The 26332-nt window shown below is 37.8% G+C and overlaps 1 protein-coding gene across 5 annotated transcripts; it reads right to left on the minus strand.

Annotated features, from left to right (window-relative positions):
- Positions 1-1302: 1302 nt before the first annotated feature.
- Positions 1303-26315, minus strand: LUC7L3 (LUC7 like 3 pre-mRNA splicing factor). Of its 5 annotated transcripts, XR_012328616.1 has the most exons (14): positions 26082-26314; positions 15027-15093; positions 12101-12140; positions 11475-11619; positions 11046-11120; positions 9641-9745; positions 8519-8680; positions 7839-8122; positions 6943-7103; positions 5224-5321; positions 4709-4834; positions 3385-3525; positions 3174-3279; positions 1303-1809 (listed from the first exon to the last, which is right to left on the minus strand). XR_012328616.1 is itself a non-coding variant. In XM_033846476.2 (12 exons), exons 1-12 carry the CDS (start codon positions 26178-26180, stop codon positions 1776-1778), a joined length of 1419 nt encoding a protein of 472 aa, XP_033702367.1. In that variant the 5' UTR covers positions 26181-26313; the 3' UTR covers positions 1303-1775. The 5 variants fall into 5 exon arrangements, 3 of the variants coding, with proteins under 3 accessions (XP_033702367.1, XP_019799994.1, XP_073653811.1); XR_012328617.1 differs by lacking the exon at positions 5224-5321 and having other exon boundaries at positions 26082-26313; XM_033846476.2 differs by lacking the exons at positions 4709-4834; positions 5224-5321 and having other exon boundaries at positions 26082-26313.
- Positions 26316-26332: the final 17 nt, after the last annotated feature.

Below are 26332 nucleotides of genomic sequence, written 5' to 3' on the forward strand. Positions count from 1 at the left end.
GGCCTCCCCCTCAAATCCTACATTAGCTTCAACAGTGATCCATACAGATGAAGACGATGAAGACTTCATGAACTTGTTTAGTGTACTTCATTAAAGTCAGTCAGCTACTGACTCTACATGAGGCAGAGCAGAGCAAAGCTGGCACTTTAATACCCTCATGATGACTAAGTACCTTAACACTTAAGTAAATTTCTTCTGTTTTTAACACTTAGTAATAGAATAGGAATAGAATAGAATAAACTATCACTTTATGACCTTTATTCCTACAACCAAAATCTTGTTAAACTACACAAGGCAGTGCTTGGGAGGTGGTCGACTTTGTATTAGACTGATTCCCATCTTACATTAATCCTCACATGAATCATCTCTGACAAATTCAGAGATAACCCATCCATCTACTGCCGCATCTCCAGGATTAGCTAGGTAAGCCAGGAAAGCTCCGTCCCCATAGCATTCTCATACAAAACCTCTGAAGTGGCAGCTTCATTATTTCCCAAAGCTTGGTGGAGGGTATTTTAGTAAATTCTGTAGCCTATTATTATGCCTATTAGAATGAATACAGTGGCATAAACAGTAAGGTAGCGGACCACAAGGCAGAGACCTAGATTCCATGTGCCAGTTTCTCCACCAACATGGAGCCGTAAGTCACTGGGTGAGTCATGTAATGCACTAACTCAAGTTTCCCCACCTACAAACTGACGACAATATCTGAAAATTATAAAGCACAGAGAACTGCCATGGTATATGTAGCTGGAGCTACTATTTTTACACAGTCACAAGCTGGCTGTAGGTAGAAACGTGCTGCCAAATTTGCTGTACACGACCCCCCCACATCCCCATTACCTTAAGCATCAGTTTTAAAAAAAAAAAAAACCCTTGTTATATGTACCATACACCCCATACATAGAAATAAATACATTTATAATCCAACAAGACCAGGTTAAAAAAATCTTGATACAGGATTTTAAGACCAAAAACTAGTTAAAAGTTCTTGAAATGCTCTTCTACATCATTATTTCATAGCTGAAGGATGATAGTGTTTGTCAGAAGGACATTTTGAATTTTCTACTACTAAAGAAATCTCTCAGGGATGTAAAAATATATTCTAGTTCATTGTATATCTTCGTTATTAAAAGCATAATTCAAATGTATTCATAACTACCCCAAATTGAAGCACCATTATTTAAAACATTTAAACTGTGGAAATTCTATAAAAATTAGTCTTAAACAGAACAAATCAGATAAAACTGTACACCAACATCTCTAGTAACAGCGTATCTCATATTTAAAACAAGGGACTAGTTCAGAGTCAATAACTTTATTAGAAAAAGATTAATACTAAAACTTTTCAATGACAGAGACAAATTTGTAACAGAAAGTCAGAGATACTTTATTTTCACTTCTAAATCCAAAGGCTAGGTATAGCAGAGTTGTAAAAATGGAATCCCACTTAGTCTGATTCACACAAATACTAACGTTTAATCTCGTTTTCAAAGTCCAAGAATGAAAACTTGCAATTAAACACTGAGCAAGCCACATATTTAGGTAATATTTCTTAAAAAGTCTTAAAGAAAAAAATATGATACAAGACCTAAGTTTTCAGTGGCATATATATGCTATTAATACATGTTCTGAAATCTGGTAGGTCACATCAGTCCTGAATTAATTTTTAATAAAAAAAAAAACAAAAAAACTAACTGAGCTTTATACTTTTTCTATGCCACTATAGTTTTCTTTCACCTCATTTTAATGTCGATCTTCACTTTATGCCGTTTTCAGTTTTCTTCCAAAAATCTTCGAACAGTATTCCTACAAGGCAAAATTTGGGGAAAAATGATAATTAGACAACATGTAAAAGGCAAATTTTTATGACTAAGTGGCCCAGTCATTAACTGCTAATTAATATATGTATATGGAATGTTTGTATTCTTTTAAATTATCAAGGCATCAGTGTGGTCTCTTAAAGCCATATGCCTGTGTATGCCTGCCTATGTGTGAATGGCTCACACAAATTTAACACTATACTGCTGTCCTAGAAAAGGAATGTCATCGACAAATCAACTAATTGGTACTTCCTTTCATTAGGAATATTTAATCCCATGCCACTAGCCCAAAGAATGAACAGTTTCCAGGTTTTAAGAACTCTTGTAAAGCCTGACTTTTAATAGTTCTTTAAAAACCCAAATTCATTCTGTATGGTTCATCAGTTCTTTGTATTTCAGTTTGAAGGTGGCTGTCCTTGCTATTCACTGCTGCTTTAAATGTATCAGCCAGTGATTATTCCTATTATACCTATGGCTGACTGCAAATTCTCCTACACAGTAGGAAATATTAAACACATACCTCTTAAAGACTTGAGAATTGCATTGAATGTAACAAGGCGAATAATATGAAGTGTTTATTGTATTTAAAATTCTTTAAAGATATCTAATTCTGGGCACCACTGCATCCCTACACACAGTTGAAAAAAAATTCCATTCTGTTAACATTTGATTATAAGTTTTCACGCAATACACAAAAAACCCCTCTGTGCTTCTTGTAAAGAACAAAAAAGATACACAACAGTTAAGCGTAAAGATCACAGGCAATAGCATTCAAACATGGATGTGGGTAGAGAAAGGAGTACCTGGCATGAGTACCTGCTTAGTTTGACTGAATCCTTGATTTTTAATTTGGCTTTTCATGGGCCGCTCACAACACCAACGCTGTGTGAGGTATGGTAGTCAGCTGCAATAATTCATAAACCCTACACTTCCATCAATCCAATGCTACTGGCTCTCGAGTTACAGAACAAACTGCATTAGAATGCAAGGCAATAAAGCAAAAAACTAGAAACATCCTTGACAAAGAAATACTAGCAGTTTAATTAAAACAAAGTAGTCCAACATGTGCCTCAGAAATATTTAAGTTTATAAAGCATATGTCTCTGCCAATGTACCAACACAAGATGGACTTAATACCAAAAAGAAAAAAAAAAACAGTTCAACCTTTTTATTAAAAAAAAAACAAAAAAAAACAAAAAAAAAACAAGAAATGACAGCAAAATCCCTAAAAAAAGGATAATTAACTTTTCAATGGCGACTACATTACAAACGTTGGGTAATAATTTCCAAAGAGGCACACTAATGGGGGGCACGAGTCTGCTACAAAATAGCTGAGACAAAACAATGTACCTCAAAATGTTTTGCAGGACTACACTGTCTTTTCCTTCAGAAGATGCTTTTGTATGTCTTCTTACTCGGCTTAGTTCCATCTTCATCTGTGCATACTTACGCTGCACTGTCAAACAGTAACAAAAAGCCCTAATCAAAGTGAGAAACAATACACTTACCTCTGTCTGATCTGAGGTCTTATCAGATCAGTTTTAATTGGACTGAGTGTCACCTTCAGATTTAATGTCTTCACTGGTCCCATTGACCTCATTCTTAGTATCACCTTCCTTTGATTCAGTGTTTGTGTCTTCACTCTGTTTTTCTCGACTACTGGACTTCACACTACTTTTTTTATCATCAGATCCCCTCTTTTCTGCCATAAAAGAAGACATTGATCGTGGATTTTAAAGTAAAATACAATACATACATAACGCTTTGAAAAGTGAAAACAATTGAGAGATGAAAAGACAATCATTTCCTATAGACTGCAAGTAACAGTTTGATGAATCTATCAAAGGGATAAAATTTGTAATTTATAAAGGAGAGAGAGGGCAGGACAGGGAATTAGAGAAAGCAAAAGGTAAAATCGTGGGCAAATTCTCTCAAACTGGTGAGAGGTACACGTAACACCAAGTCACTGCAGAATCTAAAACTTAAGTAGATTTCATTTGGGGTAAAGAACATCAAAAGGCAATGGGAAAGGTATGAAAGATAGTACAAAAAAACTGTGTTCACATGAAGTAAATTAAGTTAAAAAAATTAAAATAGTAACTGCAAAAGGTGAAAAAAGGTGAACATTTTATAGGCATGTTTCTCCAACTATATATTTTTAAATGCAAAAGATGACTTATACCTACATATATTTGAATACCCAAGAGGAACAAGCCCAACAAAAGAAAGTGGATCTTAAATCCCATTCCAAATACTGAACTTCTGTGTTTTGCTAATAAAAGTAACGTATGTGCCATCTCAGAATTGTTTTTCCAAAAGGAGGAATTAAAGTTCAACTCAGCTGCAAATGAAGGATGAAAAAAAAAAAGTCAACTTTTCCTTCTGTTTTCTTTGGAATGGTGAAACGCCAGACTAGAGGCAAAAAATGGTACATGGAGCAAGTATTTTGTAGCTTTTTCAGTTCCAAGTATTGCCTAACAAAAGATTTCTACAGAAAATGTTAAAGCAAACTATCAACACAAACCTTCTGGAAAAATTATTTTTCCCCTTAAAACTAAGTTAAGAATAGCTGGTCTAGCAGAGTACTTCATAAGACAGAAAGAGGTTTTAAGAGAAGCGGAACCCTCTAAGATTCTAGACAAAGTGTTAAGACACAACATTAAATAACTGGGAGAGGGATGGTAATGAAAACAAAATATGGTATGGGGGTGGGGGGCACTCATTCAAAGAACGTAAGAATTGAAGATCTTATGTGAAGGAGCATATTCAGTCCATAACACTTGCAAAATGCACGAAGCAACGTCCAAGTAGCTGACTGCAGGACTTGCTTCACGTCTGTCTGTCCACTTATGAGAACTGCGCCAGTACAGTGTGCTCTAACTGACCTTGTGGGAAAGTCCTCCCTTTGTGCCTTATGGGCTTCTCCGGTGCACAGGTAGCTTCAATGAGGAAGAGTCGTCTTGTTGCCCCGTAGAGGACTAGTAGTCAGTCCAATAATCTTATCTTCTGCCCTATATAAATATGGTAGATCTTAATAGTCCTAAGGACATCCACAAAGTGTGGTGGACTTCAGGGCTATGGATTAAAAAAGGAACCTCTCTTGACAAAGAGAGCAACCTAAATTGGTTGGTGGTTAAGAAAGATAGGTTTGTGCAAGAAACCACTTTTCATTTGTGGAGTCAGATAAAGTGCTTTCATTACAGCACATGGAGTAGTGAGCTCCCTCTTACTCATCGCCATTATCAAATGCTTGCTACTGCTCATATCTGACCTCAAAGTTCAGGCCTTCAGTTATTTATACAGGAGTGCCTAATTGGCCACACGGTATTTTCAAAAGCCAATAAATCATGTCACTTCTATAAGAGATCCCAACGTTTAAAATAAATCTATAACGGCATACCCAATCTTTCAAGATGGACCAGATGCAGAGTTTTCTCTGAATCAAGTCTTCACTCCTTCCTCCACATCTCACCAGGAAAATCCCTGTTTGTCCATAATCTAAACACAATGCAGCTTATTTTACTTAAACAAAAGTTTGATTATATTCCACGATGTCATCATTACAATAAGGATCAGAGTTTAGCAATTCAACTCATCTTTTCTGCTCTCTCTAGAAATTATACAAACTGTTTTTAAGTCAGACCAGTGACATTTATTGCTCAACTTTGATCCCAGATAGTTATGAAGGCTAGCTAGCTTTTGTCCCTGAGAACCAATGCAACTATTTTAAGTGTCACAAATGAGGATACAGCAAAGAGCTTTAGTTCTCAGAGAGAAGTGATTAATTTTTTTTTTTTTTTGAGAAGTGATTAATTTTATCTCTGACATCCTTATCTGGCTCTTGAGAGTTGACCCATCATCCCCAAAATATATTATACAGAAAGTCTTGCAAAAAGATTGGGTGAAGCTTTCTTAAAACTTATATAGTCAGTTAACTCTGGGTATCAATTGCCTTTTGAATCACAAAAGTAATTTCTGAACTTAAATGGCAAATACTAAAGCTCACAACAGCAAGTTTTAAAAATTACCCTGTTCCCTACTTTTTAACATTTGCTCCATGTTGTAGAAAAAGTGAATATATGTAAATATTTTTAAAAAGAGAAGGTGCACTTATCTGAGGAAAAATAAAAGACAACAAAAAAAAAATCCATTGTTTGTGCTGCTAGTTTCCTAACTCAGTTAAACCCCACAAAAACCATAGACTAGTTTCATAAAAGAAAATAATGAGTATCACATACACATCTAATACAATAAATTCAAACAGGAGCACACATATTATGTTGGTGATCGAACATGGACACAGATAGGCAGAACAGGATGGAACAAGCAGAGCCAAGAAAATTAGAAATAAGCCCTTTCTCTCATTCCTGAAAACCATGCAAAGCAGAATAGCCCAGTCAATACAAAATGACAGACGCACGAAGAATCTGAAGAAAACGCAGAAAGGCAACCCTAATGATTAAAAGAATTATCGTTCAATGAAGGCTAAGTTGAAAGATGAGAATATCCTTGTGAAAACATGCCAAAGACAAAATGAAAAAGTCCATTAAGAGTGCACAGTGAACCAGATACTGGAATGCCACAGAAAACCAAAGGAAAAAGTAGAGGGGAAAGAGCATGTTGCTTCAATAAAAAACACGGTAAGACACATGTAAGGCATTCAACTACTTGCAAACTTAGAAGTACTGAGTTAAATGAATGCTGTACATGAGAACCAATGCAGTAATGTACATTTACTCTGCAAGACATATTATGGAACACTGCAGCAAGTACCAAAAAAAAAAAAAAAAAAAAGTTGCCAATAACCAAGAACTCTACACCTTAATAAGGCTAAAAGGTAATGCAATACTTGGAAGAAACTAAATGATAAGCCTTCAAGTTATCAATTGAAGGATGTGACTTTAACATGTTCTAAGAAAACACCAGGCCAACTGTCATTCTCACAAATCAGAGCAGGAGAGGGAAGAATAATGCTTGTCTCCTACTGAATGGTATTCATAAGTGAAAATGAGTATAGCTTGAAGTGGAACTCTGCCTGTGTCTGAAGAAAAGTGAGTCGGTGGTGAGACAAGAAAGTGAAAACATTCTCTTAATAAATTAAATTCTCATAAAAACTAACCTTTCTCCTTGGATTTTCTATCTTGTTCTCTGTCCCGACTTTTGCTCCTGTGCTTATATGACTTTCGATCTCGGCTTTTTGATCTTCTTCGATCCCGACTACGAGATCTATGCTTTCTTTCTGACCTATCATGGCTTCTGCTTCTTCGTCGATCTCTGCTTCTTAAATAATTTGAAACAAAAGGAAAGCAATTTCAGCTGATATTACAGTGATAAAAAACCTTGAAGAATTACATACTGTTGAATAAATAACAAGATTAAAAGCAAAATTTACCCTTAAAGGCAAAAGAATAGAATCTACTATTAAAACATATTTACATTAGAAATCTTAAGAACTGAAAATTGAAAATCCTTCTAACTTCAATTTTTCAAATAGGTAGCCCTACCCAAAATAATTTATAATTTAAATGTCTTGGGCTTCCCTGGTGGCGCAGTGGTTGAGAGTCCGCCTGCCGATGCAGGGGACACGGGTTCGTGCCCCGGTCCAGGAAGATCCCACATGCCACGGAGCGGCTAGGCCCGTGAGCCATGGCCGCTGAGCCTGTGTGTCCGGAGCCTGTGCTCCGCAACGGGAGAGGCCACAACAGTGAGAGGCCTGCGAACCGCAAAAAAAAAAAAAAAAAAAAAAAAGTCTTCTCAGAATCAATAAGAGAAGCACTTAAAAGACCATCCAATACACTGACTTCCTAATAAGACTGCATCAAACCTCCTTAGACTGCCTCAGAAATAGCAATGAAGTTGCCTCGAAGATGGACTCGTTCAGATTCAACTCTCATAATCCATCCTCACACTTACTGAGACTTAAGAGGGTCAAGTACCAAAGAATATCACTAGTAATTACTACTGTTTATTGCGCACTCACTATATGTCTGGCACTGTTTCATGTGTTCAATATACCTGCTTCGCCTTCTTTCTCTACTTCGTGATCTTTTGTGGTCCCGAGACCTGCTGCATCTTCGGTCAGAAGTTCGGCTTGAGTGACGACTCCTTGATCGACTCCTCTTTCTTCTTTCTCTGTCTCGAGCCCTTTCTTTTTCTCTTTCTTCCTCTTCTCTTCGTCTTTTCCTCTCTCTTTCTTCCCTTTCTCTCTCCCTTTCTTTTTCTCTTTCTTCTCGTTCTTGTTTCTCCTTTTTTAAACGCTCATCACGATCAGGTTCTTCAGTTCTTTTTCTCAATTTTTCCTAAGGAAATAGAGTTTGATTTTTTTTTTTAGAACTATATAAAGACACTGTCAAACAATGGCTACCTAATGTGAAGCATTTTTAGACCAACTTATGGAATTTGATGCCCTAAAAGTGAAATGGAGAAATCTCAACACCATGTATGTACACAAGATATTATTTGACTAAACCCTCAGGAATATTCTTTCTCCCAAATTCCTGGCACTACAGAGTAAAAATAATAAAGTGCTTTGCTAATCTAACGAATAGCAAAGCATTATAGGGATTATCGCTACCTCAAATAACACAGTCAGCAAAAATATCAACGAGAGATTTATATCTCTGTGTGATCAATTTTTAACCATATTAAAATAAAGTACTAGCTATAGCTAAAATACATGTTTATAAGAAACTTACTTTTAATTCTTCTACAGTAGCTTTAATTTTGGCATAGCCCATGTGCTGTTTTCCCATCAAATGGTCATCTACCCGGGACTGGGCATCTCCCACTATCAAAAAGGCTCCACACACTTCACAAACTTCCATTTGTTTTTCTTGGGCAGCAAAACTTTCAATTGTCTGAAATGATAAATCAGTTATTATAAGAATATCTGAGGAAGACAGAACAAACAAATCGCCCCAAAAGTACTTAACATTTAGAATAGATTTTTAATTTTGTCAACTGCTACTTTCCACTTCCCCAAAGCCATAATACTGAGCAGCAACTTTTAGAGAGAGGAAGCATGACAGCAGCAATCAACTTTCCACATCACCCAAGAAGTACTGAGACCCCATCCCTCAACTCCAACAAAGAAAGAGCTACCTATACCACCTCGAAAAAGCTACCTATTTTAGTCTGAATTCATTTCTCGCTTGGTTCAACAGGTTAAAAGTGTGGACTCCATATTAAAAATGTTTTTCAAAATCATTAAGGAATTGAACTCACTGAGTATAATCTGAACATATCCTTTTAATATTTGGGGACCAATGACCAATTATATTCTAGCATCAATATCCAAAACATGTATTTTGTACGTACAAATACATACACTGATACAAAATACACTGTATCAAAGGCATATCAAATACATTGACACAAAAACACGTATCAATATCCAAACATTATATTCTCTAACTGAAAGTTAAGAAAGTAGAAGGTATTATTAAGAGTATAGCAATTCTGCACTAAGGTAAATACAAACTGAGTAATTTGTTCTAACAAAAAATAAATAAAACCCAGGCCTAAATCAATTCTTATGATCTAAGGCACAGGTTGGCAAGCCAGCGGCTTAGAGGCCTGTTTTTGTAAAGTTTTACTGGAACAAAGCCACATCCAATTGTTTATATATTGTTTAAAGCTGCTTTTGTAATATAAGAGCCTTTATATTACAAATCTTGTGACCTGCAAACCTAAAATATTTACTACGTGGCCCTTTAAAATAAAGTTTGCTGACATTAGAAAACTGTTCTCAAATCAGAATAGATCCTAGTAATTCACAGTGAACAGCCTGGGTAAACCAAAATGAGGTTGCTACTCACCGAAGTTGTGGACCTAAGCAATTCTCTCTCTTCTTTTAACTGTTCAACTAATTTCATCATTCCCTGGGCTTCTTCTACTTTTCCTTCAGATCCTAATTCTTCAATCTAAGGGGAATTTAAAAAGCAGTCAGGATATCTTTCTAACCACACTATCCAAGTATTTTTCTTTTTACCCCAAGCTTCATTAGCATTTAGCGGTTGTTTTGGGTCTTTTTGTTTGGTTTTGTTTAGTGAAGCCTGCATTAATTATGTATACTTGACAGGAACATAAACAGCAAATTTCTAAGGTGCACAATTTCATAAGGTTTGACTCCCATGAAAGCAACACCACCATCTAGATAATAAACATATCCATCACCCGAGAAGGCTTCCTCCTGCCCCTTTGCTGTATCTCCTCCCAAAGCAACCCCTGATCTGCTTTATGTCACTATAGATTAGTTTGCATTTTCTAGAATTTTATTTAAATGGAATCATGCACTTTTTTTTCCTTCTGTAGGGCTCTGGCCTCTTTCACTCAACCTAATTATCTTAAGATTCATCCACACAGTTACATGCAATTAATTCCTTTTTATTACTGAATAGTGTATCACACTGTATATAGATTGGGGTCCCCAACCCCCAGACCAAGAGTGGTCGGTGGTCTATTAGGAACCTGGCCACACAGCAGGAGGTGAGCAGCAGGCGAGCAAGCAAAGCTTCATCTGTATTTACAGCTGCTTCCCTATCGCTGACATTACCACCTGAGCTCCACCTCCTGGCAGCATTATGGTGAGCTGTATAATTATTTCATTATATATTACAATGTAACAGCAATAGAAATAAACTGCACGATAAATGTAATGAGCTTGAATCATCCCGAAACCATCCCCCCACCCCCATCTGTGGAAAAACTGTCTTCCATGAAACCGGTCCCTGGTGCCAAAAAGGTTGGGGACCGCTGGTATAGATACATCACATTTTTTTTATCCATTAACCTACTGACACATGAGTTCTTTCCAGGTTTGTCTGGGGTGTTACTTGCCTAGTATGAATAAAGCCACTATAAACATCGGTATACAACTCTTTGTGTAAACATATGCTTTCATCTCCCTAGCAGTGTAATGGCTCGCGGTGCCTCTTTTAACTTTTTAAGAGAGAAACCTTTTTCCAAAGTGGCTGCACCATTTTACATACCCCAACAGCATAAGATAGTTTGCCCAGCTCTCCACTAACACTTGATATGGTCAGTCTTTTTAATTTTAGCAATTCTAATAGGTGTTCAAAAAGCATCTCACTGTAGATTTGTATTTCCCTAATGTCTAATGACATTGAGCAACTTTACATGTATTTATTTGCCGTCCTTATACCTTCTTTGGTTAAGTGTCTACTCCAAGTATTTTCTGACATTAACGCACACAATTCTCACCTGCTGCAGGAGTACATCGATTTTATCTGTTAGAACCTGAATTTTTTCTTCATTTTTGCCTGTTGGACCAGCTGCCTAATGGAGACAACAGAATGTATTATCAACAACTAAAATACAGAGATAGACGTTCAAAATCTCACATACCATCCCTACTATTTTATTTAATAACTGAAACGCTGAATCACAAGGACAGTAACTCAGTTGCCTCAATTTTTGTTAATCAGCTGCATATTCTGTCAGTTATTTATATCTAAGATCAAAACCTTATGATTAGCAAAATCAATATTACATTTACTAATAAAGACTGAAATTTTAAAAGAATACAAAGTAATGAATGAACCTGAACACAAGTTTCAATACTAGGGAAATCTCTGGGTTTCCAGAGAACAAGGACACTTTACAAAGACTGTAAATTAATTTCATACTCACCCCAGATGACTGCTGGTTTTGAGATAATGCCAAACGAGCATGGCCTCGTCTAATTCTACGTTCTACTTCTGCAAGTAAGCTCTGTAAGTATCGAAGAAAATCTCTCTCATAGCCAACTTTCATAAAACGAGAACTCTTCTCATACCTAATAAAAATGAAAACAAACAAGCACTGCTTTCCTTCCAAATCTTTCTTGATTACAACTCTCATATTCTATCTTAACTAATCTCATGGACTACTGCGTTTAGACTGAAGGCGTAGGGAATTCCCTAGCGGTCCAGTATTAGGACTCTGTGCTTTCACTGCTGAGGGTCCGGGTTCAACCCCTGGTCAGGGAACTAAGATCCTGCAAGCCGTGAGGAGCCATCAAAAAATAATAATAAAAGAAAAAAAATAAAACACAAATGTGATATAGAAAAAAATGCTTAGGCTTATTCTTGGCATACAGTATGTACTCATATGGTGATACTACATAAAGCTGCATCACTTTGTACCACCCCCAACTAATGAAGAGGACCTCTGTCCAACATTCATTTTACACGAATTTCAATTATTTCTTCAATCCTTGTCCCCTTAAAGCCAAATAATGATGGGGGTGGGGGATGACCCCCCAAAAGGTAACTTACTGTTTTCGCAGATTTTCATCATGAATTTTTTCACAAGGCCCTGAAAGAACAAGAAATATGAAGGTATAAATTATTGAAGTTAACTTTTCTCTTGCTAAAACAAAAGTTCTTTTTAAAAAAGGAAAGAAGATCCATTTAATCACTGAGTAGTCTGTAGACACCTAAATTAAGCCTACTGAATCATGAAGCGACATACCCAAGTAAGCACATGAAAAGTGTTCTCCTTAGTCTTCAAGATGAGTATAACACAGAACTACGTAAGAGAAGAAAAAAGAGGGAGTAGGAGGAATGAAAAAATTGTTCCTTACTGCCACCAAGAAGAAAACTGGGATGAGGGCAGACCACTGGTCTGAACCACCAGCGCCATTTTATTAATTTCGAGTCTCTGTGAATAGTACAAGACTAGCACCCTAGTCCTACCCCTTACCATCTCCAAAAGGCAACCAATTTTGACCCTTTTAGTTGTATCTTCTGGAATTACCTCCATATTTCTAAATTTTATGCTTATTTTGCTTTTTCTTGGTTTATCCTAGGCATCAAAAATTTAGGTTAAATAAACATTCAGTGCTTGTATTTTGATTATGCAAGTCCTACATTAACTGCTGAGTCAAACAAAAGGTGCATTATAATGACACTTTTGATAAACTTACTGGAATTCTTTCTTTTGTTTAGTCTTTTCTATGTCTCTATTTCCAAATTCATCTCAAACACTTTAACTCAGCTATAAGAAACTATCTCAATACCAATGACCCTCAAGATTCAAAATATATCAGATAATCAGCTTTATTTTCTTCCATGAGCTTTCTGTCCTGCTTCAGCCTGGGCTGCTTTTTTCCTAAGCTCACTAATAGAGTTGCCATCCTTAGAAATTCCTTTTCTGGTCTGTACTGAAGTTTACTGGATCTCTTATTTCTCTCCTTGGTTTACGCCCATGAGTTTCCAGAGAAAAGGTGGTAGATAAGTTTGTTGAGACCGTGCATGTCTGAAAATGTCCTTTTGTTTGGCTATATAGCTAACCTAGGTAAAAACATTTTTTCATTCAGAATCCTGAGGGTGATTCTGCAGTGTCTTCAACTTCCAGTGTCATACTGACAAATTTGAGGCCATCCTGACTGATAATCCTATGTGCCCCACCCTCACGCCTGGTGTTCTGGAATTTCACAATGGTGTGGATCTTTTTTCATTTGTTGTACTGAGCTCTTGAAGGACTCACTCAATCTAGAGGGTAAAGTCCTTTAGTAATGCAATATTAAAATTTCCTCCCTTCTGTTTTCTCTATCTAGAACTCTTAATTAGCTATTAGAGGACTGGACTGATATAATTTTTTCAAATTTTAATTTTTTATCAACATTCCACAAATTAATTTTATCCTCAAAACTTTCCCCTGATTTTATTTCAGATTTCTCTAGTTCTAATTTCTAAGAACTCTTCTTAGTTTTTCAAAACTTCCCTTTTAATACAGCATCCTATTCCTCCTGATATGTTCTCTTATTTCTCTGAGGATACTGAATTTAGTTACGGCTTTAAAATTTTTTTTCTTCTGTTTTCCCCCATTATCCACCATATTCCACTAAATTCTTTTTTTCTGTTGGTTTTGGTTAATCTTTTGTGCTTGAAGGTTTTCTTCAAATGTCTGACTGGTATTCCTTGGCTGGCAAAACACTTCCAAAATCTGACTCGAAGTTGGTATGCTCAGGCAGGGTTTGTCAACTAACGGGCTTTACCATAGGAAAATCGGGCAGCAAGACTTTCTTTAGGAGATTCCCCAAGGGTCAGTACCTGTAGATCATTTCTCTGGAACTGTTCACTTTCTCTAAAGAATCCTCTTCTCTTCTGCCTGGGGAAAAACATCTGGCTGTATCTTTCTAGGAACAGGGCAGAGGAAGGGAATGGGAAAACCTCACTATTGAAAATACAGACTCATTTTATCTCTTATAGTCTCATCTTCGTTCATTACTGCCCTATCCTGTATCTCTACTCCCAGTATCTAGATACATCCAGCCCTAATGTGCTCTTAATGTTTTAGGGCAAGCTGTTAATGTTTCTAGAATGATACTAGTTATGTACCATCCTTGGGAGAAGAAAATGATCAAATTTTTTTTTTGCATTTTGTGGCTCAAATGAACTAGTCTCTTTACCCCAATTTCTTCAGAACATAACCCCCGGGGTCTCCTGGGCTGTAGGGGTGGGAGACAGAATCACCAGATGCACAGGTCTGACCACACAGACTAGTGGTTCTCAACAAGGGCAGTTTTGCCCCCAGGGGTATCTGGCAATGCCTGGAGGCATTTTTGGTTGTCACAATTGGGAGATGTTACTGGCATCTACTGGGTACAGGCCAAGGATGCTACTAAACATCCTACAATCCACAGGACAGCCCCTCCCACCCCCGCAAACACAGAATTTTCCAGGTAAAACTGTCAAATGTCAAGGTTGAGAAACCCTGAACTAGACTAATCTCTGGTTTTCAGCCCCATGATTCAACTCTGCCTTCTATGGTACCTGATGCCTCCAAATCCTGAGCCTGTCCAGGGTTCTGCTGATCAAACTCTTTCTTCTGTTTAATATCCCCTTCTGCAGGCTTTTAGGGTACAGGTTTCTCTGCTATTCTTCCATCCACTTGTCATCTTCCAAAAATGTGCTGACATCTCTAATGTTATCTCGACTCTTCCATTTACACCTTTTTTGTTTTTAAATTTTCATTTTAGTGGAAGGGTTTCAGGAGGGAGTGGAAATAGATATGTATATTCAATTAAGCCACCATGTTTAATTAGACTGACATTTATTAATATATTCAAAAAACTAAGCCAGGAAAGAAATTACTTTATCAACAAACCTTTAAGAGGAAACTTCTTTTCAAAATTATAAAGTATCAGTTTCTCTTTAATCATAAATTCGATAAAAGTTACACAGAACACTTACTTACCAAGATCAGAACGAGTGTTTGTGAACAATTCCGCAGGACAAAAGCCACAGAGATAATATTTACAAACCTAGTGAAGAAAAACAAAGGTAATTTAACTTTTTGAAATTGTTTGGTTTTAGAACTATACCAGAAAAGGGTGCCAAATAACTATTTTCTCATTTCATGATCTTCATCTTTCAACCAAGTAAGTTTAAGCATAATTTCATTTGTTAAGCCATTTAGTTAGGTAAATTAATGACTTTCAGACTCCTGGATTCCAGTACAAGAAATGCAGGACTGACAGTTACCAGCATTTTCTATTTCTATAATTACTTCCTATTTCTATTACAGTATTAGAAATCACTGCCCTACTCCCAAGCAACAAAAAATATTGGATAAAGACATCCAGAAAAAAGATAACTTTTTATTTTTAATTAAAAACACACTGTTCTTATTTTCCTAACTTTGTTAAAGACCAGAACCAATTTACAGACTAAGACTTGGAAATCACTGCCTAAATTCCAAATAACACTTATTTAAAGCAATCTGGTTCAGTATTTTCACTTAAAGAGATCCTGTAACAGGCCCTAAGGTGTAGTGGATATTTTCACACACGCCAGCACTTTACTGAGTAATTTCTATGGTATGAGGAAGAATTATTAACATGAAACCGACTTTTAATTCTCTCTCATTGGTACTTTTGTAACTCCTTCAGATATATTCCGAGACTGCTCTATCCTATGTTTAATTCTATAACACTGCAAACCAAAACCTGTTAAGCAAAATTCCAAAATATCTCCCTTCATATAACCCTTCATTGTTATTGGGTAAATTGTCAATGTACAACTATAACACATGATAGAAAAGGTCTGCTAAATTTAAGATTGAATGAGTTTTTTCGAGACACTTAGAACTGGATGTTAAATCTGAAATAGATTTAGATTGTTTTTTGCTTCAAAGGTCAATTGTTTTATACTTGTGTGAAGCAATGTGGTTCCATAAGCTGTGTCCAGAAGAACGAAGGTCTTATAAAGAAAGGTCTCATAAAGAACAATGAGATTCAAAAATCATGTCTAAACAGATTTAGTTTTATATCAATATTATCCTGTTATATGTAGCCATATGTCATAGTATCTTTGTACCATTTTCTTTTCTTTAGAAGTTCTAACACTCGATTTTAAATTATTAAAAAGGCTCTGTATGACCACAAATAACATGTTGGCGAGGATGTGGAGAAAGGGGAACCCTTGTATACTGTTGGTAGGAATGTAAATTGGTGCAGCCACTGTGGAAAAACCGTATGTAAGTTCCTCAAAAAATAAAAATAGAACTACCATATATGATCCAACAATTCCACTCCAGGGTATATATCCAAAGAAAACGAAAACACTAATTCAAAATGATACATGCACCCCAATGTTCACAGCAGCGTTATTTACAATAGCCAAGATATGGAAGCATCCTAAGTGTCCATCAACACATGAATGGATAAAGAAAATATGGTATATATACACAATGGAACACTAATCAGCCATGAAAATTTGCCATTTGCAACAACAAAGATGGACTTGGAGGGGATTATACTTAGTGAAATAAGCCAGACAGAGAAAGACAAATACTGTATGCATTTGTGGAATCTTAAAAAAAAAAAAAAAAGCAAATTAGTGAATATAATAACAACAAAATAAAACAGACTCTGTGATATAGAGAACAAATGGGAAAAGGGAGGGGCAAAATAGAGGTAGTGTATTAAGAGGTACAAACTATGATGTATAAAATAAATAAGCTACAAAGATATATTGTACAGCACAGGGAATATAGCCAATATTTTACAGTAACTGTAAATGGAGTAAAATCTTTAAAAATTGTAAATCACTATGTTGTACACCCGAAAGTTATATAATATTGTAAATCAACTATACCTGAATTTTAAAAGGGCTCTATACATGCAAATGTTTTAAAATACTATATACTTTTCTAATTATTAAAAAGTCTGATTTGTTAAATTTTGCATCCACTTTAAGTGTATCAGCAAAATACCAATGCCAACATTCAGTTTAAGAATCTCTTTCAGGGGACTTCCCTGGTGGCACAGTGGTTAAGATTCCGTGCTCCCAATGCAGAGAGCCCAGGTTTGATCCCTGGTCAGGGAACTAGATCCCGCATGCATGCCGCAACTAAGAGTTTGCATGCCACAACTAAGGAGCAGGCGAGCCACAACCAAGGAGCCCGTGAGCCGCAACTAAGACCCGGCGCAACCAAATAATTAACTAATAAAAAAAAAAGAATCCCTTTCATTTGGGGGAAGGAGGACAGAGACAAAGAGGGTATGCTACTTATCTTTCAGACTATTAACCCTGGTTCCAAGGGCCCAAAAATTATTTAACAAATTTCCCACAATTTTAATAGTTATATGAAATAGGTTAATAATAGTTATTACCAGCATTTACCATTACTTATAGCTACAAATTATATGGTTTTAATTATATTATTTAATTTTAAAACTAAACTTGGCGTTCAGCCCTCATAAGTATAAAAGTTTACTATCATAAGTATGAAAGTTATTACTATCACTATGCATTTTGCTTTCAAGTACATATGTAAATGTAAGACTACTGTTCATTAAAACAAAAGGAATAAACATCTCTATGGTCCCTCCTGACTCTTAAATATAACCAAATACAAACGAGTATTTCTAGGAAGGAAATCTTTTTGGAAGTATTTCCAAATAGTACTTATAGAATTTTAGTTTTAATAACATTTATCACCAAAATCAAACTGACCTGGGTCTGAACTGGGATTTACCACATACTGTATGACTTAAGTTTTCTGTAAAAGTGGGGATGACTACTAACTTCAAGGTTTGTCATAAAATGTGTAATAAATTCTGGTTTTTAAAACTAAAATACCTCTGATTTTCAGAGCTATTTAAAGTTTTATTCTTAGGACTTCCCTGGTGGCACAGCAGTTAAGAATCTGCCTGCCAATGCAGGGGACACGGGTTTGATCCCTGGTCCAGAAAGATCCCACATACCACGGAGCAACTAAGCCCATGTGCCACAACGACTGAGCCTGCACTCTAGAACCCGCGAGCCACAACTACTGAGCCTGCGCGCCACAACGACTGAAGCCTGCACGCCTAGAGCCCATGCTCCGCAACAAGAGAAGCCACTGCAATGAGAAGCCCGTGCACCGCAACGAAGAGTAGCCCCCGCTTGCCGCAACTAGAGAAAGCCCACACGCAGCAAGGAAGACCCAACACAGCCAAAAATAATAAACAAATAAAATAAATAAAGTTTTATTCTAAACTCTAAGTCTTATTTATATAAATAGTTTTCCAAAAAACAGTACATTCTAAGTGGTCAAAACTCTAAGTCTAAATATACTACGTCAGTTTTCCAATAAAATACGTGAGTGAACACACTTAAATCTAGTAAGTACTGTATGAAATTTTAATTTTAAACGGCATTTAATTTGAAAAAGTAGAAAATGACACTTCAACAATCATTTAACACTATGTGCTAAAAACGATGCTTGAAGTATCAATACAAGACCATGTTAAGACTCACTCCTCAAGAAGCTCGGTTTAGTAGTGACACAAAAACTAAAATGTACATGCATCACTAGAACAGACAGGAATTTAGTCAGGAATGTCAAGTGGTGAAGCTTGAACTGGTTAAGTTCAGAAGTGGAATGACAAGACATTCTAGGCATAAGGAAACATGAAAAGACAGACATAGCAGAGTATGAAATAGGCAAGTTGAAATAGGTATGCTTGGAGAGGCAACATACTGCAGAGTTTGAAACGTGGCCGCCACTCTTCAACTGTAACTCTGCCTCGTGTCCTCAATACAAAAAAAGGAGACAATAAGTATTTCACAGTGGGATTGTAAAATTTAAACTCTCCATTTACTGAATTGGGAGAAATGAGCAAATAAGTCTGGTTTTTTAAATACTACCCATTACTTTTTAAAATGTCTTTAGGCACTATGTAGATCAAATAAGGCATGCCAGCAGGTCTACCTATGATTTAGTCCAATCATTCCATCTGAGATGAGAAACTGAGATCAACCACATGACCTGCCCTGAAGGCATCTAGCTACTTACAAAATAGAGTTTAAAACCTATTTTCCTAATTCTGTTCTGTGTGCTCTTTCCACTCTCCAATTCTCCTTAAGATACTGTTGTAAAGAAATGGAACATCAACACATTTGTTATTCTACCCAATAAACTCTAGCTACTTAGACTGCTTCTTTTAACCCTTCCCAGGGATTGAGGATGTTTAACTAAAAATATTAACAGTCTTTGACTCAGCAAGTCTTTACTAAATGTCCATCATGGACCTAGAAGTCTGATAACCAAAGGTGGCAAGGGGGAGCAGAGTTCTCATAACATAATTGTGATTCTCTTGATAAATTAAGGTAACACTAAAGACCAGAAGAGTTCAATCTCAACAGCATACTTTTCACTACCACTCAAGAGAATGCAGATACAACCAATCTTAGGAATGTGACTAGGAAATTTTAATTCCAAGTTTCCATCACATTAAACAAAGTCAAACTGTCAAAAATTAAAACAATATCTGAAAATAAAATTCAAAAAAATAAAAACCTGGCATTAGATACTCTGTTGGGAAAAGGAACATTCCAAACATTACTAGAGTTGTGGGACAATTTCGCAGCATCCATCAAAATGACTAAGTAAAATATGCATTTAACTTAGTCATTATCTTTCTAGGAATCTATCCTACAAATGATTCAGCTACATGTATGAGAACATTCATTGCGGATTGGTTGGTAATGGTAAAAGAATTTGACATAATCTACATATCCACCAGGAAATAGTTAAACTAAGGTAGATTTTTTTTTTAATTTATTTTTGGTTGTGTTGGGTCTTCGTTGCTTAACGCGGGCTTTCTCTAGTTGCGGCGAGTGGGGGCTACTCTCAGTTGTGGTGCGCGGGCTTCTCATTGCTGTGGCTTCTCTTGTTGCAGAGCACGGGCTCTAGTCACGCAGGCTTCAGTAGTTGCAACACGCGGGCTCAGTAGTTGTGGCACACAGGTTCTAGAGCACAGGCTCAGTAGTTGGGGCACACGGGCTTAGTTGCTCCGCGGCATGTGGGATCTTCCCGGACCAGGGCTCAAACCCATGTCCCCTGCATGGCAGGCAGATTCTTCCTTGCACCACCAGTGAAGCGCTAAGGTAGATTTACATGTACCAATGAGGAAAGATTCCACAGTATAAGTGAAAGTTGTTAAGTATATATTATAATTTATATAACATTACATTACTATATGACAACTTTCACTTCTATATCTGTGTCTGTAAATTACTAGGAAAGATCTGGAAACATACATACAAATTTTTAAGCTTTTCCAGGGGAATGTGACAATAGGAAGGGGAGACAAGGTCAGACTTTCGCTGTTTACTTCTAATTTTAATCTTTTATAGTAAAGCAAGTTTACTTTTGTAAAAAATCATTTTAACAACTCTAAATCAGAGGGGACGTAATAATAAAATCAATTCCTAACATAGTAATTAGTCATGGTTCACTCTTTTTTATTGCCTACACAAATCGCTTGTAAAATTTTAATCAATTTTCCACAGCAGCTGAGATAGTAAACATCTCTCTCCCACTAAGAAGCCTTCAATTATTTCCCAATGTCATTTAGTCCCAACTTTTAACAAGGCTTATAAAAAACATTCAAAACAAGGTTCCTGCTCATCTATCTACACACCTCCTCCCCCAACAACAAAAACAAGGGCTTCAGCTCTAATACCATTCACAATTTCTCAGGCCTAAGATTCTCTCCAGCCCCTAGTAACATTTGTCTTCTCTCCCTCAGGCTAACTCCTACGAATCCTTTAGGTCTCAGTATTTAAAGTCCACTTTAAGAGGCCTTCCCCAAGTACCCCAGTCTGGGTTAAGTGCCCCTTTCATGTGTGCTTTTCTAGACCCTCTACTTTCCCCCACTGTGCTACAAAAGCCCATTACTCCTTCATAACTGCTATCAAATGACAGTTCTCTCAGGGAAAGTGCTGCATCTATACTATTCGGTTGTACATATTATAAGAATGATACATTTTTGTGTCATTCAAAATAATCTGTATTATTTGTATCATCCAAAGTAATTATAGGAACTTCCTCAATTTACAAGAAATGATCAGAAAATTAAACACATTTCATAAAACAATGAAACACTGTATACTAACATAAGCTACTTTCTCCCCTTGTGAAGAAATCAAGTCTAATGAGATACCAGGAATTCCCTGGAAGTCCAGTAGTTAGGACTCCGTGCTTTCACTGCTTGAGGGTCCAGATTTAATCCCTGGTCAGGGAACTAAGATTCCACAAGCTGCACGGTGCATCAGAAGGAAAAAAAAGTCTAATGAGACAGAGACAGACAGACAGAGAGAGAGAGAGAGAGAGACAGAGAGAGAGAGAGAGGGAGAGAGGGAGGGAGGGAGGGAGGGAGGGAGGGAGGGAGGGGGAGAGAGAGAGACATGGTTTCCCAAAGGCAATCAAATATTAAGGAAATACCTTAATATTTTCAGTCTGATAATAATATTGTGGTTATTTATTTGTCGTGCTCCAAGGCATGCAGAATCTTAGTTCCCCAACCAGGGAGCGAACCTGATGCCCCCTTAACCACAGGAATGCCAGGGAAGTCCCAGTCCTTATATTTTAGAGACAGATAATGATGTCTTTAAGGTTGAAATGATAGAACTGCTTCAAAATAGTGAAAGAGGTAGGACATACAGAGGAAATAATACTGGCCATCTGTTGATAATGTGTCTCACTGGGTATGGTTACATGCAGAGTTCATTCCACTATTCACTTCTGTATGTGTTTTGGAGAGAAAAAAGCAAACAGCAGTTATATACACAAAATATAGGCTGCTGGCAATTCCAAGAAGCCCAACACTTACCATGTACTACAGAATGTGGCAGGAGATGTCTATACTTCTGACAGAAATAACATTTTGGTGACTATGAATTAAAACTGTCTAGTAGGGCTTCCCTGGTGGCGCAGTGGTTGAGAGTCCGCCTACCAATGCAGGGGACACGGGTTCTTGCCACGATCCGGGAAGATCCCACATGCCACGGAGCGGCTAGGCCCGTGAGCCACGGCCACTGAGCCTGTGCGTCCAGAGCCTGTGCTCCACAACGGGAGAGGCCACAACAGTGAGAGGCCCATGTACCACAAAAAAAAAAAAAAAAAAAAAAAAAAAACTGTCTAGTAAAATACCTGTAGATGCCATGCGGTATATTTATTCATTTTTTGCTTCCAATTTCCTTCTTAGATTCTGAATCCTTTTTTTTTTGCGGTACGCGGGCCTCTCACTGTTGTGGCCTCTCCCGTTGCGGAGCACAGGCTCCGGACACTCAGGCTCAGCGGCCGTGGCTCACGGGCCCAGCCGCTTCGCGGCATGTGGGATCTTCCCGGATCGTGGCAAGAACCCGTGTCCCCTGCATCGGCAGGCGGACTCTCAACCACTGTGCCACCAGGGAAGCCCTGAATCCCTTTTTTAGATGTTAAAAGTCACAAGTAAAAATGTGGACAGTAACTTAACTGTTTTTTCTTTTCTAAACAACTTTCAGTGTCAGCGACAGTATCTGCTAACATTGTGAAAATTTTAGAAAAGAACATTTATTTCAATTCCCTTCATAAATTAAGCCTTCATTGAAAAGAGGGCACACTTCAATTTGAAAAATTATGAACAAAGTCTCATTTTACATATTATTAGAATCAGAGTTAAGTCAACACTTAATTTCACTTTTGGGTTGAGATCTACAATATAAAATCCTCAATTTGAACTACAAAATTCTTTTTATATACATGATAATAAAAGCTCCAGACCAAACTTTACAATTCCCTACAATCTCAACTCTTCAGATGATCAGAAGGCTACCAATGCCTTCTCTATCAAACGCTGAAATCTTTGCATGTGAACACTAACCAAAAGGTGCTCACACTAGGCAGGTAAAATCATATGCTTTCCCCATTACCCTGGTTGTTTAGGATTAACAAAGCAGAGCAAACTGCTTAACGCAAAAATACTAATCTCAAGGAAATGTAAAATATTAATCAATGAGGGAGGAGAGTGTGTCAATGAATCCTTGGAACAGTATTAAAGCTGATTTGACTTGAGTTGAAAACTACTTTAGTTGAACACTACTTTCTCTCAGATCCAAAGGTAACAATCTACAAAAGTTGGAAAGGCCTGTAACGTAAAGCACTTTCTCTGATAGTGGTTACATACATCTTTACAAATAAAATGAAAGGTCAGTAATTTGCATCACAGAAGCATCCTTCACTTAAAAGTGAGTTTCCCCCAAGTGCTTCTAGCTCACAATTAAAAACCTAGTATTGGGCTTCCCCGGTGGCACAGTGGTTAAGAATCCGCTTGCCAAGGCAGGGAACATGGGTTTGATCCCTGGCCTGGTAAGATCCCACATGCCGCAGAGCAACTAAGCCCATGCACCACAACTACTGAGCCTGCGAGCCACAACTACTGAGCCCGAGTGCCACAATTACTGAGCCTGAGTGACACTACTGAGCCCAAGTGCCACAACTACCGAAGCCTGCGCACCCAGAGCCCGTGCTCCGCAACAAGAGAAGCCACGACAATGAGAAGCCCGTGCACTGCAACGAAGAGTAGCCCCCATTCGCTACAACTAGAGAAAGCCCACACACAGCAACGAAGACCCAACACAGCCAAAAATAAAAACAAATAAATTTATTAAAACAAACAAAAAAACCTAGTATTGACACTAAGGACGTGGGTCAGGAAGCAGTAGTTCACAAGCTTTAGAATGCATAAAGATGCCATTTTAAAAAATGCAGATTTCTGGGGCCTTAATGTAGACCTATCAGAATGGGGGTGGGTGGGCGCCCGAGAAGTACAGATATCTGCATTTAAAACAAATTCCAAAGATCAGTCTGATGCAGACATCTAGGAATTTTTTAACACTAAGGTAAAGCTTCCATTTCATTGTTAAACAAAAGGACCCCACCCAGCTGAAACGGCTTTCTGCATCCAGTGCAAGTGTGGCAAAGAAAAATTTCCAGATAGAACAGGAATGCAAAAATATTTGGGGGAATTCCCTGGTGGTCCAGTGGTTAGGACTCCACGCTTTCACTGACTAGGGCTTGTGTTTGATCCCTGGTCAGGGACTAAGATCCCACAAGCCTCGAGGCGTGGCCAAAAAAATAAAAAATTGAAATATCAGGTTACAGTGATGGTGAAACCCTTACAGTACATACTGGGGTTGTCTATTCCTCCAGGATTTTAGCACTAACAGCCAACAACATACGCAAATGACCTGGAAGTGATGCCACGAGCTTCCCCAGCTTTATAAAACTCTATAGTAATTCCTGCTTATTTAGAAGAGGCCACACGCTGGTCTACACCAACCTTTCCTTGCAGACAAGAATCTGAAACACCAGCAATTGACTTTTTCAAATCCCTGAATCTAGAATGAAGTGCAACTTGTCATTAAAGGCATAAAATATTTTAACAGCACCACAAGTTTAAATCAGTGAGAAGCACTAAAAGGAAAAAAAAACCCTGAAAGGAAAACAGATTTATTGAACTAAGATGACATAAAACTTAAGTTGCTTTTCTGACAGCCTCATTACTTATGTTATAAACCCAGCACATGTAATGGAATATGGCAATAAAATACCACCAGGAAAAAAAGTTTCTCCACAACACTTGTTCAAAACCAATTAGGCACAGACATAGGCTGCTCCAGTTGATGAGCAATCAAAAGGAATTTTCCCTCTGTAATTCAAAATAGATAAATGTCCTATTTGCCCATCAAGTGAATCATAATGTTCATTTTTTCTTTTTGCAAAGCTTAGATTACTGAGTGAAGTGGTAAAAGAAAAAGTTACTTCACTGTGACAAAGAAATGCCTAGAAAAGAATCAAGGCAAAAAACACAGTTACTCTATGAATTCTACCACAACACTTCATACTACTGTGGAATCAGGCAGCGCCCACTTTAGTCAAACGCTTATTTTTTAAGGTACTGAAAAGACTTGTCTAGCACCAACTTGTTTTCCCGCACTGCAAGAGAAATTTTATTCTGACCAAAGCCTATGTTTAAAATGAGTAAGCAACTTCAAAAAAAAGGCATATTTGTTTATTCCTTCATATTTTGATTAGTAATTGCCTTTAAATTATCTTGTTTGATGACAACCACACGTAAAATTAAATTCTACATCTACTCTTCAGGTAAGACCTGAAACAAATGTTACACACCGTGTTCAAAACACTAGATAAACATCAGGGTATTTGCAGAGAGCCAGTTTCATAGAACTGTGGAAAGTGAACAAGACCACAAAGATTAGGTTTAGGATCGCCATTTAACTTGCCAAAAGACCTTGGGTGAGCCTCTCAAGTCTCATCTGTGAAACCGGGTTTATAATTATTTACCCCTACAGGGTTAAGAGAATCAAATGAGTTTCATGTGAAGAAAATGCCTTGACAATTATCTACATGAATGGCTTACTAGACCGTACTGCTATCAAACAATATTTGTAAATCACGGTGAACCCTACCAAGTTATGACCTCTTTTAAAATTTTATTTCCCCATGTAAGCGTCGAAACTGAACCATTACTGAAATAATATACTGTTACGATTTTTACCACTAATGCTGGCCAGAAATTTCAGTCTAAATACGTCGCTCAGCCCAAATAACGGTAGAATTTGCCCTTTCCCCTATTTCACAATGAAGTGAAAACTCCACAGCCTATAGATGTTATAAAAAAAAAAAATGCCTTCCTTTCCCGCCTTTCCCTGCCTGATTAAGGTGCTTTTCAATTCTGCCAAGGGTCTTTTTGACTTCCTTGATACTTAAACAACAATAAATCATCCCTTATCCTAGGATCCAGGAGGACTCCTCCCTCCCGGGCTATCCTCCCGGCTCCCTCCGGCCACGGGGTCAGACACTTGACCCCGGGGCGGCCCGGGCCCCAAACCGCGCCGCGTCCCCGGCAGGCCCCAGTCCGTTCCACTCCCCTCCCCCACGGCGCCCGGGCACAGGCCCAAGGCCCGCGGGACTTACGCTCTCGTGGTCCCACCGCACGTTGCTGCGCTTCTCATCCGGGGCGAGGTTTCGGTCCCGGCCCATTAATTCATCCAACAATTGCGCGGCCGAAATCATGGTGCTTTCCTCGGGCGACTGCTCCCACCAGCCCTGGCACCCACCAAAGAAAACGCCGGCGACACAGTCGCCAAGCTCTCCAGCCCGCTCCCGGCCTAAAAGCCTGCGCTAAACAGGAGCCGACAAGACAAAATGGCCGCCGCGCGGACGCC

This window comes from Tursiops truncatus, chromosome 20 (genome assembly GCF_011762595.2).
Source record: "Tursiops truncatus isolate mTurTru1 chromosome 20, mTurTru1.mat.Y, whole genome shotgun sequence".
In the NCBI taxonomy this organism is placed as follows: Eukaryota; Metazoa; Chordata; class Mammalia; order Artiodactyla; family Delphinidae; genus Tursiops; species Tursiops truncatus.

Coding starts and splice junctions, on each gene's coding strand:
- LUC7L3 (XM_073797710.1), bottom strand. CDS start 26,180: ATGATTTCGGCCGCGCAATTGTTGGATGAATTAATGGGCCGGGACCGA. Junction 12,141..15,026: donor AAACACTCGTTCTGATCTTG/GTAAGTAAGTGT, acceptor TTGTTCTTTCAG/GGCCTTGTGAAAAAATTCAT. Junction 11,121..11,474: donor AAAACCAGCAGTCATCTGGG/GTGAGTATGAAA, acceptor TGTCTCCATTAG/GCAGCTGGTCCAACAGGCAA.